This window comes from Salmo salar, chromosome ssa01 (genome assembly GCF_905237065.1).
Source record: "Salmo salar chromosome ssa01, Ssal_v3.1, whole genome shotgun sequence".
NCBI classification, from domain to species: Eukaryota; Metazoa; Chordata; class Actinopteri; order Salmoniformes; family Salmonidae; genus Salmo; species Salmo salar.
This window is the reverse complement of record NC_059442.1, coordinates 138,789,333-138,808,277: the sequence shown is the minus strand read 5'-3', so window position 1 is coordinate 138,808,277 and position 18,945 is coordinate 138,789,333. Positions and strand designations below refer to the sequence as shown.

The 18,945-nt window shown below is 45.9% G+C and overlaps 1 protein-coding gene across 1 annotated transcript in view; it reads left to right on the top strand.

Moving 5' to 3' along the window:
- Positions 1 to 9,492, top strand: part of prrc2b (proline-rich coiled-coil 2B) — a 33,231-nt gene extending 23,739 nt beyond the window's left edge. The window contains 12 exon segments of the mRNA XM_014133027.2: positions 1,325 to 1,466; positions 1,635 to 1,999; positions 2,194 to 2,295; positions 2,480 to 2,672; positions 2,805 to 2,902; positions 3,618 to 3,983; positions 4,125 to 4,292; positions 4,689 to 4,768; positions 5,066 to 5,138; positions 5,424 to 5,555; positions 5,869 to 6,081; positions 7,144 to 9,492. Coding sequence (XP_013988502.2) covers positions 1,325 to 1,466; positions 1,635 to 1,999; positions 2,194 to 2,295; positions 2,480 to 2,672; positions 2,805 to 2,902; positions 3,618 to 3,983; positions 4,125 to 4,292; positions 4,689 to 4,768; positions 5,066 to 5,138; positions 5,424 to 5,555; positions 5,869 to 6,081; positions 7,144 to 7,269 — 2,058 coding nt within the window. The 3' untranslated portion in view covers positions 7,270 to 9,492.
- The last annotated feature ends 9,453 nt before the right edge of the window (positions 9,493 to 18,945 follow it).

Sequence of the window (18,945 nt, the reverse complement as noted above, 5' to 3'; positions counted from 1 at the left end):
GTACCGCTTGCCATGTGGTAGTAGAGAGAACAGTCTATGACTGGGGTGGCTGGGGTCTTTGACAATTTTTAGGGCTTTCCTCTGACACCGCCTGGTATAGAGGTCCTGGATGGCAGGTAGCTTAACCCCAGTGATGTACTGGGCCGTACGCACTACCCACTGTAGTGCCTTGCGGTCAGAGGCCGAGCAATTGCCCTACCAGGCAGTGATGCAACCAGTCAGGATGCTCTCGATGTTGCAACTGTAGAACCTTTTGAGGATCTTAGGACTCATGCCAAATCTTTTTAGTTTCCTGAGGGGGAATAGGCTTTGTCGTGCCCTCTTCAGGACTGCCTTGGTGTGTTTGGACCACTCTAGTTTGTTGTTGATGTGGACACCAAGGAACTTGAAGCTCTCAACCTGCTCCACTACAGCCCCGTCGATGAGAATGGGGTTGTGCTCGGTCCTCCTTTTCCTGTAGTCCACAATGATCTCCTTAGTCTTGGTTACGTTGAGGGATAGGTTGTTATTCTGGCACCACCCGGCCAGGTCTCTGACCTTCTCCCTATAGGCTGTCTCGTTGTTGTCGGTGATCAGGCCTACCATTGTTGTGTCGTCTGCAAACTTAATGATGGCGTTAGTCGTGCCTGGCCATGCAGTCGTGGGTGAACAAGGAGTACAGGAGGGGACTGAGCACGCACCCCTGGGGAGCGCCAGTGTTGAGGATCAGCGTGGCAGATGTGTTGCTACCTACCCTCACCACCTGGGGGCGGCCCGTCAGGAAGTCCAGGATCCAGTTGCAGAGGGAGATGTTGAGTCCCAGGATCCTTAGCTTAGTGATGAGCTTTGAGGGTACTATTGTGTTGAACGCTGAGCTGTAGTCAGTGAATAGCATTCTCACAAGTGTTCCTTTTGTCCAGGTGGGAAAGGCAAGTGTGGAGTGCAATAGAGATTGCATCATCTGTGGATCTGTTTGCGCGGTATGCAAATTGGAGTGGGTCTAGGGTTTCTGCGGTAATGGTGTTGATGCGAGCCATTACCAACCTTTCAAAGCACTTCATGGCTATGGACGTGAGTGCTACGGGTCTGTAGTCATTTAGGCAGGTTGCCTTTGTGTTCTTGGACACAGGGACTATGGTGGTCTGCTTCAAACATGTTGGTATTACAGACTCAATCAGGGACATAATTGCTAATGGTTTCATGCAAGCAGCGATACTTCTTTAACAACATACTGTTTTTCCCTAAATATCTCAATCATATATTATGTTAAGTATAGTTGTACATGACTTGAGGTGCTGTGTTGTACTTAATCTATGGAAAAAAATATTTGTTTGCCACACTGCAGGTTCCGGTAAAGAACAGACCGATCACCTCCAAGATGCCCCCGCGGTTTGCCAAGAAGCAGGGTGGCATGACCATTGATCAGCCAGAAGAGGGACTCTCTGCCAACAACCTGGGCACAGAAATCTGGGAGACTAACAGCTCAGGTAGGAGTAGGGGCAACACCCCATCCTTCACACACCTCATCTTCCACCCCATCTGATAATTGTTTCCCATACTCAGCTTTTCCCTCCAAACTACATAGGAACATTCTTGTGTTGTCAACTGTATAACATAATACAGTGGTTCTTACATTGTTCTATTCCTTCCCTCAGCTCTGTCAATCCAGTCATCTGGAGGAGATTCGTGGACCAAGCAGGTCTCCTTCACAGGCAGCGAGCCCAACTCTGAGGATTCTGACGCGGGCCCTGAGCAGAGCAAGGAGCAGCACAAGCCAGGTCCCATCGGCAACGAACGTTCACTCAAGCACCGCAAGGGCTCGGAGGGTGTGGAGCGTCTGGAGGGGAGGCCCATCACGCCCGTCAATGGCGTGGACCTCCATGTGGACACAGTGCTGCCTGTGCCACCCATCGAATTTGGTGTCAGTGCCAAGGACTCTGACTTTAGCCTGCCACCCGGTTCCACCCCAGTGCCCGTGTCCAACCCCGTCACCAAGCTGCAGGACGCCCTCGTCAGCAACGTGAGTACAAATATACTGAGTTCAACTGGATTCCCATTGTCACCTCATGATTATGAGGTGGGCTATTAAAAGGAATCCTTCAAGTGCTACACTTGAAGTGGCTTGATAAAATAAATATCATAAATGAGATGTAAAATGGACAAAAGATGTCATTGGCTAGTTGTTGATGTGTTAATAACATTGTGTGTGTGTAGCCGGCCCTGACCCAGGCCATTCCCATGCTGCGTAGAGACCACCTGCAGCCTGGCATCAACCTCAACCCCATCTCTTTCCCCAGTGCTGACCTCACACTCAAGGTACACACCCCACTGCCTCACACTCTCCACACTCCAGACATCTCTAAATACTAGTCTTGTTAAAGAAATGTAATTCTCAGTTACCTACCTGGCTAAGTAAAGGTTAGATCAAATAAACGTTAGTAAACACAAAAGATTTGTGATTTTACTGATCATTTCTATCCCTTCGTCCCCTCTTTCTCAGATGGAGTCGGCCCGTAAGGCGTGGGAGAACTCCCAGTCTCTCCCCGAGCAGGGCTCTCCTGGTGGGGGTGCCTCTGGCGCCCAGCCCCCTTGCAGTGTGGGCTCTTCCAGCGGGGTGAGCTACAGCTCTTTCGGAGGGGTATCCATGCCCCCCATGCCCATTGCCTCCGTGGCGCCTTCCATGTCCATGCAGGGTAAGAGGACACTCGCACATTAAACATTGACATTATTGCTATATTTGCCAAAAGGCTATGCGTTGTATGAAATGTAAATCTGTGCATTATTATTATACCTTTGAAATAACAATTGTATTTCCCTCTCTGTAGGTAACCATGTCCCCCCGCTGTATCTGGATGGCCATGTCTTTCCCAGCCAGCCTCGTCTGGTGCCCCCAACCATGACCCAGCAGCAGAGCTACCAACAGGTACTAACTACACTTACAAGTATAGGGTCTTACAGGATTTTATTCCAATTATTTTTCTTTATGTACACTACCGTTCAAAAGTTTGCGGTCACTTGGAGCCTGTAATCGAACCCACAAATGCAGATGCTCCAGATACTCAACTAGTCCAAAGAAGGCCAATTTTATTGCTTCTTTAATCAGGATAACAGTTTTCAGCTGTGCTAACATTATTGCAAAAGGGTTTTCTAATGATCAATTAGCCTTTTGAAATGATAAACTTGGATTAGCTAACACAACGTGCCATTGGAACACAGGAGTGATGGTTGCTGATAATGGGCCTCTGTACGCCTATGTAGATATTCCATAAAGATCTGCCATTTCCAGCTACAATAATCATTTACAACATTTAGAATGTCTACACTGTATTTCTGATCAATTTTATGTTATTTTAATGGGGGGGAAAATGTTGCTTTTCTTTCAAAAACAAGGACATTTCTAAGTGACCCCAAACTTTTGAACGGTAGTGTATAAAAATAAAAATAAATACATTTTGGGCAATAATCGGTGCCTCCTGGATTTGGAGTTTTTATGACACTTGCCAAAAATGCTTGATTTTGCTGGGTCACTAATGACATTTTTGCATGGCAATTTGTGATGTCCAATTTGTCATGAAAATGTGCTGGTGAGGGGGTAAACTGTAATATTATAATTCACTCCTTCCTGTGTGTGCACGCAGGCGGCGGCGGCTGCCCAGCAGATCCCCATCTCCCTACACACCTCTCTGCAGGCCCAGCTCGGTCTCCGGGGAGGCCTTCCCGTCTCCCAGTCCCAGGAGATGTTCAACTCCATTCCCTCCTTCAGGTCCCAGGTGTACATGCATCCCAATCTGTCCCAGCCTAACCCCATGGTGCTGTCAGGCGGTGGCCCCCTGAAGGGGCCCTATTCGGCCTTCCCGGGCATGCAGCCATCGGACATGGTCAAGCCCCAGTCGGGCTCCCACTACCAGCCCATGAACGGCAGCCAGACCATGGTCTATGACGGCCAGATGAACCAGGGCCCTGGCATGAGCTCCTCCCAGCTCATGGACTCCCAGCTCATCCAGGTAAGGGGAACAACTCTGTCAGTGGCACCCTTAGTTTGAAGGAACAGTTTGCTTGGCTTCTAATGGAAACATTATACTCTCTTCATTCAATGTTTCAAAGGCCCGAACAATGATCCTCCCTCTCTCTCTCTCTCGCTCCAGGTGACCATGCCCTTACCGGGCTCCCAGCTGCGTTATGGCTCTGCCCAGCAGCACCTCATCCTGCCCCAATCCATCCAGCTCCAGCAGGGCCAGAACCTCTCCGTCGGAGCCGCCCGCAGGATGCTCCCCCCTGGCTCCCAGCCCCCTGTCATGACCGGCAGCAGAGAGGTGAGCTCCACAGACCCACCAAGTGTCCCTTCCAACAATGTTACAGCTTAACTACCCTAATGATTGGTAAATGTTAGCTTTAGGTTGGATTTGTAAACATTTCATGTATAAACAAACAAAAATGCACATTGAATGTAGTGAAACCCATCCCTTTGAAATAGAAGGGATAGTTCACCTAAATTACAAAATGACTTGAATTTTTTGCAGAATTTCCCAATGTCTACTGGTCCGTATACTACTTACAAGGTAAGGAACAACTGTAGTGAATTTGTCATTTGGGTGAACTATCACTTTAATGCCACAACATTTCATAGGTTGCACAACATTTCATAGATGGCATTGAGATGTTCTTACTTGTATATTTAATGGGGCTGTTTGTTTTTTGTCCTCCTCCAGACCTCCCAGATGGAAATGAAAGGCTTCCAGTTCTCTGACAAGCCCAATCACTCCCAGGGCATGCCTGGAGGATACAACAGGTGAGCTGGAACAGCTAAATGTCACCTTGAAACTTATGTTAGATCACAAAACGTCTTCTCTTAGTTCATATCCTTATAAACGTGTTCATTTTATTGTAACATGCCAAAGGATTCTACATGGTTCGCTGCCAGTAAAATGTTTAGACTTGTCAAGAAACTGACAGCACAGCTGCGTTTTCTTCTAGTTTGTCCAATATTTAATTAAACATTTAGTGATCATATAATGGCATTAAAGTGATGATATAGATGTAATTGGAAGCTAATGGTAAATCTATCTCTGTCCCTTTCTCCCATCAGACCAGGGTCTGCCAGCCCCAGTGGGAAGCAGTCTGGCCCTGTGGGCCCTCTGCCTGGGCATTACACCCAGCAGGTATGACCCAACACATAGTCATACACACATTAGGTACATACACGCACCTTGGTAGTACTAGTTACTGTTCATTCTACAATCAACAACTAGGTCAACTGACAATCAAAGTCCTCCAGTGCACTTGACCCACTTTCATACACACAAACACAATTTTACAGGCTCTTAACAGTAGCAGCCCCCCCCCACCACCACCACCACCACCAACATACACAAAGGTCATGACACACAATCCCAGCTGCCCATACACACTCATATAGCCTCCCCCTCCCATTTCATTGGAAACAGAAGACCTCATCCATGCAGGCCGTTCAGCAGCGAGGCTGGGCTTGCAGTGGCCCTGGCCTGACCTGTAGTTGCTGCTACAGAGACCCGGCCACCGGCTGGTATGAGGCCCTGCTGTGCCCCCTACACGGCAAGGTTATAGAAACCTCAACTCAATCATTCTGCTTGTTCAAATCACTGTGATGTTGCACCATTTGAATGACTAATCAGTTTTGACATGCAGCTTCCCTGAACTGCTCTGGCACAATGGCCTCTCAAGACCCTAGTGTACGTTTGAGTCACGAGCATAAAGCAATTTGATGAAATGTCATTTTAGAATTCAGTCTGGAAAATATTTGTAGCTTTGCACACATCTCCGCAACCCCCTTAATATTTGCCTAAAGAAAAATAACCATGCATATATACTGAGACGTTGCCATGCTAACAGTGTGTGTGTGTGTTCCACCAGGTCCCCCCTCCCCAGGGCAGCATGGTTATGCACATGCGTCCCCCCACCACCGGCCCCTTTCCCACCCCCATCCAGAGACCTGTCATGCAGGTCAACAAGACAGTCATCATCCGCTCCCCCCCCATACCCCAATCCCGGGCGCGAGCCACCCCACTCCACCCCCCCCCCTCGGCCCCCGAGCCCACCGTCAAGGGGCCGGAGGATGGCATGAAGGTGAGCCACCCACTGTAAATATAGGTAATTAGAATTTTATCCATTTCGTTTTTTGTTTTTCTTCAATCCAATGTGCCAATGTATGAAATCAAAGCCATATATGGAGAGAGTTTGGTAGTTGCCGTTTCTGTCAAAGATGGTAGGTTTCCGTCGATTATGACCTCAATTTATTTTGATTGGTTAAAATGTGTCGTGACGCCAATTACCACTGTCAGCACCTCAACTCTCCATGTCTGTTAAGAAGCAACTAGGGTCTAGTTGTCAAAGTTGCCCTGAACAGACTACATATGGCTCTGAATGAACTCAACTGGATGCACTGCTATGAACTATTGTAATTAATAATGAACATATTGCGTCATAACCAGTAATATGGTACCTGAGGTAAAAATTTCTCATCACAAGATTCATTTGTCTTTAAACTCATCTAGGGAACTGTATTTAATCAAATGGTGCTCATAGACATAGGTAGCCTAATCTTGTAGGCACGTAGTATCATTTACTGATATATTACGATAGGGACAAGTACAAAGACATTGAACAAACAATCGTCCGATGCATTGCAGGAGTGTTTCTAGTTTACGCTAATTTAACACCCGTCCCTAGATGGGCATCTATGGAAACAAAAGGAAAGAAATACGTAATCACATATCAGGACTTTATCACAATTATATGCACAAAGAAAATGTCACAGGCGATAAATAAATGCTGTAAATCAAATATCATACATATTTACCTCTAATATTTACAACTTGGATGTAAGAGGGTCATGTTGATGACACACCGCAAGCAGTTCATACATGAATGCTCTGGTGTTTCTTTTGAATGTGTTAAAATGTTACACAAATAATGTATTAATCTTCTCCAGTGCATAATACTTGTAGCAAAAAAAACGGATGCTTGATAATAGATTTTTTTCTAATGGTGTCTAATTCTTGCTATTAGACCATTTTGAAATTAGATTGTTTTAACTATTTCTCTCCTTGTGACATTAGTGTTATTGTTTTGTTGTCCATTTGAAAACGATATGAAATGTTAACCTTGAGTTTCTCGTGTGTGTTTTAGAGTAAAGCCCTGCGAAATGGGCACCAGCTGGTGGGTGAGGGGAAGGCAGTGTCGTGGGGCCTGATGACCAGCAAACTCCAGGAGTCCCTTCCCGGCTGGCAGGGCAAACCAGCACCATGCACCTGAGCCATCAAACCCCAGGCTGTCAAAGTGGAGGGCAAGGCGTGGCAACGGACCTTCAACCTCCACCCAACCTGCCTTTGGAAGGCACAACCCCGTGCACCCTCTTTCGACTCACCTCCCAGCCTTCTATTGCCAACCCCCAGATCGGGCGCCAAACTGAGGAGCAAGCAGGCATACTGTACCAACTCCCCGAACTATCATAACCGGACACTTATTATTATTAAACACCGCGTGTGTGTGTGTGTGTAAGCAGACTCGAGGTTCTCCTTATTTATTAACATTGTCCTTTTTCGAGAGAAGAATGGTGACAAAAAAATATGAAATAAATGCACGTTTTCTGTGTTGCTCTGCACCCGAAAAAGGAAACGAACAGCTCCTGCAGATAGTTCACCCCGTTTTTGCCACAATACGTTTTTGGACTATAGCCCTGTAGAGGAGGCAGACACTTGACATGTCACCACAAGAAAGCAAATCTGTAAGTGTAAAAAACAAACGTGTCCTTTTCCCTCACTTTCTGAAGAATTTTGCTGGTAGTTTTAATCTTTTTTTTCTTTTTTAAGTAATCATTGCCTGTTTGCTCTATTATTAAAGGACTTCAAAAGACAGATTTTAAGGACATTGTGTGTAAACATGGAAAGGTGTGAATTGGGGCGTGTCGCCCTCAGAGACCCCTGGGTTACTTCACACAGCTCGTGAACTGTGACAAAACTGCTTCGATTTTTAGAAAACGTTTCCGTTCTTTTTTTAAAGGCTGTTTTTTTGCTTTTGTTTTGTCGCGCTCTCTCCTATGTGTTTTGTAAACAGAAGCAAAAACGAGGACATTTTCGAGAAATCGTCTTGCCTCATTTGAAGCTATCCTAGCGTTGATGCAGTGTGTGCATGTGATGTGCTGAATGTGTGTTAATTGTAGAGCCTAATCCAGGACCCTATCGCAACATTTCAAAAGACAGCGGACACTGCTGCCGTAGTGTGAGGTTTTGATCAACCCCAGCTGGCAAAAAATATGGTTTATTCTATGGTGTTGGGGGGTATCTATAGTGTTTGGGAGTGACGACAGGCTTCATTGACTTACTGTACGATCTCAACAGCTGATTGAAATGTTGCTTTTTATTGCTATACATTTGGTTGTAATGAGTTGCTGAAATCTGAATTCACATCTGATACATGTCAAGTGCTTTTATATTCCCTCTCCTATAGTGTTTTTGCTTTTGATCCTAGAGCTATTAAACACTACTCTATTGTTTTTTTTTTTAAAACACATACTCTATGGAAAGGTGGAGGGGTTAGTGAAGGAATGAGTAGGCACACCTCCCTAGTGAACATTCAGCACCATGTAAGGTCTCTGGGGTGGCGCTAGCAATAAACGCAGCCTAACTCTCAATCAGGGTCCAAATATCTATTTTTATGTTACAATTTCACGACAAAAGAGGGTGTTTAGAATTGCTTGATGAATTGATGTACTTTCTTCGCCTAGGTTTTTTGGTGAACGCTGCAGTTGTTTTGGGCTCTGAAGAAGGAAATATTAAAGCATTTGTTTTGTTAGAAAAATAATATGAACTGTTGGCATCTGTGATAAAAAAAAAAAAATGGGCACTATGACGCCAATGTCATAACTGGTTATAAATGTTTCTGCGTATTAATGCTCCATGACACTACAAAATGTTCAGACTCATCTTTTATGGCAGTGTTTCACTGACGTCTGTACATGATGCATACCTGTTCAACTATATTCAGAGTTATGGTCAGTCGGGGAGGGTGGGAGTCTAAAAACATGTTTGATTCATATATTGTATCACTAATAAAAGGGTAAGTGTTTCAAAGGTCACTATGATGCTCTCACAGGGTGGACTGCTTTCACTTGTGGATTGGCTTATTGGACATTGATGGCTTTTTGCCCATCTCTACTGTGCTTTTTGCTGTGACAACCCTGTCAGTTTTTGGACAGAGACTGGAAGGTGTACACTGAAACGGCTTATACACACCTGAGAAACTTCATTTGGTTTCCGCCTGCTCTCGTCTTCACTCATTACTGTACCTACACCAAGATATCGTCCTGGTGCTTTTTTTGTTGGTACTTTTAGGATACATATTTCATTTGTCAGAGGACCTGTGCACTCGAACTGATCATACTATTTATCCTACCTGATGTTTATCCTTTCAGATATGTGATCATATTCGCCCTTTCCTTATTGAGAGAAAAAATAAAGCAGTTGTGCTTTTTCAAAACTCTTGTCCTTGTTAAATTTGTATTAAAGTCGGTCAATTGGATGAGCAATTTATTGGCTTATGTGGATTGTGTGTATATATGTATACACACACACATTCCACACAAGCCAATACATTGCTCATCCAATTCTACTGGTCAAAAGTTTTAGAACACCATTTTTCCAGTTTTTATTGAAATTCACAGTTTAATGTCTAATTGTACTCTGAAATTAAAGCATAGAACAAACAATTGGAGACAAAAGAAATCATGGAATCGTTTTGTTTAACACAATTTTACTTTTGACTCACCAAAGTAGCCATCTTTTGCAGACATAACAACCGAACACACTCGTGGCATTCTATCTACAATGTAAATCAAATATTGTTCGGAAAGTTCTTCCCAACACTGTAGCAGAAGTTCCCACAAATGTGTTGTACTTGTTGGTTGCTTTGCTTTCACCTTTCTGCCCAGTTCATTCTAAACCAGCTCAATGGTGTTTAAGTCTGGAGACTGTGCTGGTCATTCCATGATTTGAAGTCTAGTCTTTTCTTCTAGGTAGTTCTGACATAGCCTGGAGGTGTGTTTTGGGTCATTACCTTGCTGTAGGATGAACCCCATAGCCTGGAGGTATGTTTTTGGTCATTACCTTGCTGTAGGATGAACCCCATAGCCTGGAGGTATGTTTTGGGTCATTACCTTGCTGTAGGATGAACCCCATAGCCTGGAGGTATGTTTTGGGTCATTATCTTGCTGTAGGATGAACCCCTGACCAACTAGGCGTACACCAGAGGGTATTGCATGGCGCTGCAAAAGGCTGTGGTAGCTGTTGTGGTTCAGGGTGCCACACACTCTGCAAGTTGCCAACTCTGGATCCAGCAAGAGAGCCCCAGACCATCACGCTTCCTCAAATATGTTTGACAGTTGATATCACACACTGAGGAATCATCCTTTCGCCCGCTCGATGACGTACAAAAACAGCGTGATGAACCGAAGATTTCTCCTTTTCTGTGAAGTGTGTTTTATATATATATATACTGCTCAAAAAAATAAAGGGAACACTTAAACAACACATCCTAGATCTGAAGGAAATAAATAATCTTATTAAATACTTTTTTATTTACATAGTTGAATGTGCTGACAACAAAATCACACAAAAATAATCCATGGAAATCCAATTTATCAACCCATGAAGGTCTGGATTTGGAGTCACACTCAAAATTAAAGTGGAAAACCACACTACAGGCTGATCCAACTTTGATGTAATGTCCTTAAAACAAGTCAAAATGAGGCTCAGTAGTGTGTGTGGCCTCCACGTGCCTGTATGACCTCCCTACAACGCCTGGGCATGCTCCTGATGAGGTGGCGGATGGTCTCCTGAGGGATCTCCTCCCAGACCTGGACTAAAGCATCCGCCAACTCCTGGACAGTCTGTGGTGCAACGTGGCGTTGGTGGATGGAGCGAGACATGATGTCCCAGATGTGCTCAATTGGATTCAGGTCTGGGGAACGGGCGGGCCGGTCCATAGCATCAATGCCTTCCTCTTGCAGGAACTGCTGACACTCCAGCCACATGAGGTCTAGCATTGTCTTGCATTAGGAGGAACCCAGATCCAACCGCACCAGCATATGGTCTCACAAGGGGTCTGAGGATCTCATCTTGGTACCTAATGGCAGTCAGGCTACCTCTGGCGAGCACATGGAGGGCTGTGCGGCCCCCCAAAGAAATGCCACCCCACACCATGACTGACCTACCGCCAAACCGGTCATGCTGGAGGATGTTGCAGGCAGCAGAACGTTCTCCACGGCGTCTCCAGACTCTGTCATGTCTGTCACGTGCTCAGTGTGAACCTGCTTTCATCTGAAGAGCACAGGGCGCCAGTGGCGAATTTGCCAATCTTGGTGTTCTTTGGCAAATGCCAAACGTCCTGCACGGTGTTGGGCTGTAAGCACAACCCCCACCTGTGGACGTCGGGCCCTCATACCACCCTCATGGAGTCTGTTTCTGACCGTTTGAGCAGACACATGCACATTTGTGGCCTGCTGGAGGTCATTTTGCAGGGCTCTGGCAGTGCTTCTCCTGCTCCTCCTTGCACAAAGGCGGAGGTAGCGGTCCTGCTGATGGGTTGTTGCCCTCCTACGGCCTCCTCCACGTCTCCTGATGTACTGGCCTGTCTCCTGGTAGCGCCTCCATGCTCTGGACACTACGCTGACAGACACAGCAAACCTTCTTGCCACAGCTCGCATTGATGTGCCATCCTGGATGAGCTGCACTACCTGAGCCACTTGTGTGGGTTGTAGACTCCGTCTCATGCTACCACTAGAGTTTAAAGCACCGCCAGCATTCAAAAGTGACCAAAACATCAGCCAGGAAGCATAGGAACTGAGAAGTGGTCTGTGGTCACCCCCTGCAGAACCACTACTTTATTGGGGGTGTCTTGCTAATTGCCTATAATTTCCACCTGTTGTCTATTCCATTTGCACAACAGCATGTGAAATATATTGTCAATCAGTGTTGCTTCCTAAGTGGACAGTTTGATTTCACAGAAGTGTGATTGACTTGTACATTGTGTTGTTTAAGTGTTCCCTTTATTTTTTTGAGCAGTGTATATACATACATACAGTGCCTTTGGAAAGTATTCAGACCCCTTGACTTTTTCCACATTTTGTTACGTTACAGCCTTATTCTAAAATGGATTAAATAAATACAAATCCTCAGCAATGTACACACAATACCCCATAATTGTCACGGATCCCCCTGGTACTGCTGCATCAGTCCTTTCACCAGCTCCGGAGGTCTACGTCACCGGCCTTCTAGGCGTCACTTAACTGGATTCATTACCACCAACCCAGGACTGTCTTGTCTCATTACGCACACCTGGTTCCCATTCCTCCTGATTAGTAATATATATATATATATATATATATATATATATATGTGCCCTCTGTTCCATGTTCGTTGGTCTTGTGAGTACCTGTGCTCTGTTGTATCGGCTTGTGTGTTACTGTGTTAGCGTGCACTTATTATTACGGGTCTCATCCTGTCTATTTATTAGAGGTTTACACCTCGCTCTTTGTTTGGGTTACACCCCTGTTTTATATATATATATATATATATATATAGGTTTCTTTTGGGCTTCATCCCCGTCATGTTCATGACATACGCCATTTTGGGTAGTGAAATAAATAACAAAAATTGTATTCCTGCGCCTGTCTCCTATCATTATACAACGGGACAGAATAATCAACCCATCTAATGGAGACAGCGGGAAACGGGTGGACCCGAGGTCGAGTCCTACGAGCACTTCACCCTCCTCTTCCGCTTGGTGTTTGATCATCCTGTGGAGGGCCGAGAGGGGGGTGAGTGCCTACTCCGACTACGCCAGGGATCTATTACCACCTCGGTGTTCGCCCTGGAGTTCCGGACCATCGCGGCCTTCACCGGATGGAACGAGTTGACTTTGGTCACTGTTTTCCACAGCGGACTGCGGGAGGAGGTACAGATGGAGTTAGCCTGCCGTGATGATAACCTGTCACTCGACCAGCTCATCAGCATGGCGATCCGGTGGTCCCGACGAAGACCTGCGTGGAATCCGGAGCCCATGGCTACACCTGCTCTGTGGCCAGAGCCGATGGAGGTGGGCTCTGCACTTCTGCCCGAGGCAGCGCGTAGGAGAAGGAGTAATCTGGGCCTCTGCTCCTACTGTGGAGAAAGGGGTAATTTCTCCCCGACCTGCCCTCTATCCACTAATAGGTGAGGAGGTGACAAGCCAGGGAATTCCCCTGCTCCAACCCAGGGAGGACGCAAGATCTCCTCTCATTTTCTGTCAACTCAACCAGTGTGTTTTCCCATTAAATTCCATGAATGTCCTAGCCCCTCACTCCTGTTAGCTCTGATTGATTCCGGAGCTGCCGGGAATCTTTTAGATAGCTCACCGGCCTCTGCATTACGCATTCCTTTGGTTCCCTTACAGTCACCCATTCCGGTTCAAGCCCTGGATAATCGTCCAATAGGGATAGGGCTCGTACATCACATCACTGTTCCCGTTTCTCTGCTGACCCATGACAATCATTTAGAACAGATCACCTTTTTGATTATAGACACCCCCACGCACCCCGTTGTTTTAGGTCTCCCCTGGTTGAGTTGGCATAACCCTGTTATTTCCTGGTCTGAGAGGAGACTGCTGGGTTGGTCACAGGTGTCAGGGGAGGTGTCTCGTGGTGTCTGTCAACACCACTATGCTGGAAAGTCCGGACCATGCCCCTCAAGTGGATTTACCGGAGGAATACCAGGATCTGCACCGGGTTTGCTCTAAGATCCAGGCTACACGCCTGTCTCCTCATCGCCTGCTGTCTGACGCAGCCCTCCCAAGAGGACACATCTACCCCCTCGCCTATGTGGAGACGGAAGCCATGGAGACCTACGTACAGGAGAGCCTCCAGCAGGGTTTTATCTGCCCCTCTACGTCACCAGCCTCCTCAAGCTTATTTTTTGTTAAGAAGAAAGATGGGGGACTGCACCCCTGCATTGATTATCGAACACTGAATAAAGCCACCATTACGTTCAGCTATCCTTTACCCCTCATCCCAACCATCATCGAACAAAAGCACGGGGAACAGTATTTCACGAAACTGGACTTGAGGAGCACCTACAATCTGGTGCGCATTCGTGCAAGCGACAAATGGAAAACGTTTTTTTTCCACAACCACGGGGCATTACGAGTATCTCGTAATGTGGCCTCCTTCCTCTGAATGGGCTCCCGTCGGCCATGCAAACCGCGGAGGCTCTTTTTATGCACGTCTTCCGGCACTACAGGATCCCGGAGGACATTGTGTCAGACCGTGGCCCTCAGTTCACCTCACGCGTATGGAGGCGTTCATGGAACGCCTGGGGGTCATGGTCAGTCTCACCTCCGGGTACCGGAGTCAATCACCACCTTCCGGAGACACATGAAACCCCACCTCTTTAAGGAATACCTAGGATAGGATAAAGTAATCCTTCTAACCCCCCCCCCTTAAAAGATTTAGATGCACTATTGTAAAGTGGCTGTTCCACTGGATATCATAAGGTGAATCCACCAATTTGTAAGTCGCTCTGGATAAGAGCGTCTGCTAAATGACTTAAATGTAAAATGTAAATGTACCGTCCTCAAGCAAATCGGCAGGTGGAGAGGGTCAATCAGGAAGTGGGCAGGTTCCTGAGGTGTTACTGTCAGGACTGTCTGGGGGAGTGGGTGGATTTTCTACCTTGGGCAGAATTCCCTTCGCCACTCCTCCACTAACCTCACTCCTATCCAGTATATGTTGGGGTATTAGCCGGCCCTGGCACCTTGGCATCCGAGCCAGACCGAGGCCCCTGCAGTGGACGAGTGTTTTCGTCGCGCTGAGGAGATCTGGAACGCTGCGTACACTCGTCTCCAGCGGGCCGTGCGTCGGCACAAGGAACAGGCTGACCGCCACCGCAGTGAGACGCCTGTTTTCTCTCCAGGTGACCGGATCTGGCTCTCCACCCAGAACCTGCCCATCCGCCTGCCCTGCCAGGAGCTGAGCCCGCGGTTTGTGGGGCCGTTTAAAGTCCTGAGGAAGGTTAATGAATTAATGTACCGTTTTCAACTCCCTGCTGATTACCGCTTTAACCCAACTTTTCATGTGTCTCTCCTCAGGCCAGTGGTGCCTGGTCCCTTCGCTGAGGCTGGACCCAGTGACGCCCCGCCTCCTCCTCTGGACATCGAGGGAGGTCCGGCGTACTCGGTCCGTGAAGTCCTGGATTTGAGGTGTTGGGTGGGGCGTCTCCAGTACCTCATTGACTGGGAGGAGTATGGCCCAGAAGAGCGGTGTTGGGTTCCTGTGGTGGACATCCTGGACGCTTCGCTGACCAGAGATTTTCACCGTCAGTGCCGTGATCGACCCGCACTGCGTCCATGTGGTCATCCCACAGGCCATTGTCGTCCCGCTGCTGGTGCAGTGCTTCAGGGGGGTGGTACTGTCACGGATTCCACCTGTGGTAAATTAAATTAATTGGACATGATTAGGAAAGGCACACAACAGTCTATATAACATCCCACAGTTGACAGTGCATGTCAGAGCAAAAACCATGCCATGAGGTCGAAGGAATTGTCCGTAGAGCTTCGAGACAGGATTGTGTCGAGGCACAGATCTGTGGAAGGGTACCAAAAAATGTCTGCAGCATTGAAGGTCCCTAAGAAGTTAGTGGCCTTCATCATTCTTAAATGGAAGAAGTTTGGAACCACCAAGACACTTCCTAGAGCTGGCCACCCGGCCAAACTGAGAAATCGGGGGAGAAGGGCCTGATCAGGAAATCAGGAAACCCGATGGTCACTCTGACAGAGCTCCAGAGTTCCTCTGTGGAGATGGGAGAAACTTCCAGAAGGACAACCATCTCTGCAGCACTCCACCAATCAGGCCTTTATGGTAAAGTGGCCAGACTGAAGCCACTCCTCAGTAAAAGGTACATGACAGCCCGCTTGGAGTTTGCCAAAAGGCACTTAAAGACTCTCAGACCATGAGAAACAAGATTCTCTGGTCTGATGAAACCAAGATTGAACTCTTTGGCCTGAATACCAAGCGTCACATCTGGAGGAAACCTGGTACCATCCCTACGGTGAAACATGGTGGTGGCAGCATTATGCTGTGGGGGTGTTTTTCAGCAGCAGGGACTGGGAGACTAGTCAGGATCGAGGGAAAGATGAATGGAATAAAGTACAGAGAGGTCTTTGACGAAAACCTGCTACAGGGTGCTCAGGACCTCAGACTGGGGCGAAGATTCGCCTTCCAACAGGACAACGACCCTAAGCACACAGCAAAGACAACGCAGAAGTGGCTTCAGGACAAGTCTCTGAATGTCCTTGAGTGGCCCAGCCAGAGCCTGGACTTGAACCCGATCAAACATCTCTGGAGAGACCTGAAAATAGCTGTGCAGCAATGCTCTCCATCCATCAAGACAGAATTTGAGAGGATCTGTAGAGAAGAATGGGAGAAACTCCCCAAATACAGGTGTGCAAAGCTTATAGCGTCATATCCAAGAAGACTTGAGGCTGTAATTGCTGCCAAAGGTGTTTCAACAAAGAACTGAAAAAAGGTTCTGAATACTTAGTTGAAGTCGGAAGTTTACATACACTATAGCCAAATACATTTAAACTCCGTTTTTCACAATTCCTGACATTTAATCCTAGTAAAAATTCCCTGTCTTAGGTCAGTTAGGATCTCCACTTTATTTTAAGAATGTGAAATGTCAGAATAAATGGAGAGTATGATTTATTTCAGCTTTTAATTCTTTCATCACATTCCCAGTGGGTCAGAAGTTTACATACACTCAATTAGTATTTGGTAGCATTGCCTTGAAATTGTTTAACTTGGGTCAAACGTTTCAGGTAGCCTTCCACAAGCTTCCCACAATAAGTAGGGTGAATTTTGGCCCATTCCTCCTGACAGAGCTGTTGTAATTGAATCAGGTTTGTAGGACTTGCTCGCACACACTTTTTCAGTTCTGCCCACTAATTTTCTATAGGATTGAGGTCAGGGCGTTGTGATGGCCACTCCAATACCTTGACTTTGTTATCCTTAAGCCATTTTGCAACAACTTTGGAAGTATGCTTGGGGTCATTGTCCATTTGGAAGACCCATTTGCGACCAAGCTTTAACTTCCTGACTAATGTCTTGAGATGTTGCTTCAATATATGCACATCATTTTCCTTCCTCGTGATTCCATCTATTTTGTGAAGTGCACCAGTCCCTCCTGCAGCAAAGAACCCCCACAACATGTTGCTCCCACCCCGTGCTTCAAGGTTGGGATGATGTTCTTCAGCTTACAAGCCTCCCCCTATTTCCTCCAAACATAACGATGGTCATTATGGCCAAACAGTTCTATTTTTGTTTCATCAGACCAGAGGACATTTCTCCAAAAACTACGATCTTTGTCCACCTGTGCAGTTGCAAACCATAGTCTGGCTTTTTTATGGCGGTTTTGGAACAGTGGCTTCTTCCTTGCTGAGCGGCCTTTCAGGTTATGTCGATATAGGACTCGTTTTCCTGAGCGGTATGATGGCTGCGTGGTCCCATGGTGTTTATACTTGCGTACTATTGTTTGTACAGATGAACGTGGTATCTTCAGGCGTTTCGAAATTGCTCCCAAGGATGAACCAGACTTGTGGAGGTCTACAACTATTTTTCTGAGGTCTTGGCTGATTTCTTTTGATTTACCCATGACGTCAAGCAAAGAGGCACTGAGTTTGAAGGTAGGCCTTGAAATACATTCACAGGTACACCTCCAATTGACTCAAATTATGTCAATTAGCCTATCAGAAGCTTCGTCATCATTTTCTGGAATTTTCCAAGCTGTTTAAAGGCACAGTCAACTTAGTGTATGTAAACTTCTGACCCACTGGAATTGTGGTATGGAAAAATGACTTGCGTCATGCACAAAGTAGATGTCCTAACCAACTTGCCAAAACTATAGTTTGTTGGTTGTGTGTGGTTGATAATCAAGTTTTAATGACTCCAACCTAAGTGTATGTAAACTTCCGACTTCAACTGTATGTAAATGTGATTATCCAGGGTTTATTTTTAGTGCAACATTTTCTAAAATCCTGTTTTTGCTTTGTCATGTGTTGTGTGTTGTGTGTAGCTTCGGGGTGTTGTGTGTAGCTTGATGATGAAAAAAAAAACGAATTTAGTCAATTTTAGAATAAAACTAACATACCAAAATGTAGAAAAAGTCAAGGGGTCTGAATGCTTTCCGAATGCACTGTATGTGTACTGGAATTCATTCCGGCATTGTGTGACTTGTCTTTTTGTTGTCATAGCTTTATTGTATAGCACTGTGGCATATGACAAATGGGTTAAAGAGCAAACCACACAATTATCACAACATAGGTTGTAATATGGCTTTTTTACTGGCTTGGCTACCTTAGTGATTTGACCCACACACCGGAAGCAGTATAATAACCTAAAACATAAGGCAAAATCTACACTGGAGTTGCTTACCAAGAAGACAGTGAATGAGTTGCCGTTTTGACTTAAATCTGCCTGAAAATCTATTGCAAGACTTAAATGGTCGTCTAGCAATGATCAACAACAAATTTGACAGAGCAGAATATTTTTTTAAATAATAAATGGGTAAATATTGTACAATCCAGCTGTGCTAATTTGATTTCTGCGTGGACAAAGACCTTAGGTTGAAAAAAAAAACCTCCTAACCTTGACCCTAATCCCTAGAGCTAGCTAACGTTAGCATTAACCACCTAGCTAATGTTAGCCACAACAAATTGGAATTAGTAACATATACATTTGGCAAATTTGTAACATTGTAGATTTTGCAATTCATAACATATTGTACGAATTACAATTCGTAACATATCACACGAAATGGATGATGGACATTCAAAAGTATGACATACCAAACAAAACGTAACATATGACACTAAAATTAATGTCTCGGGTTTACATACATAATAATA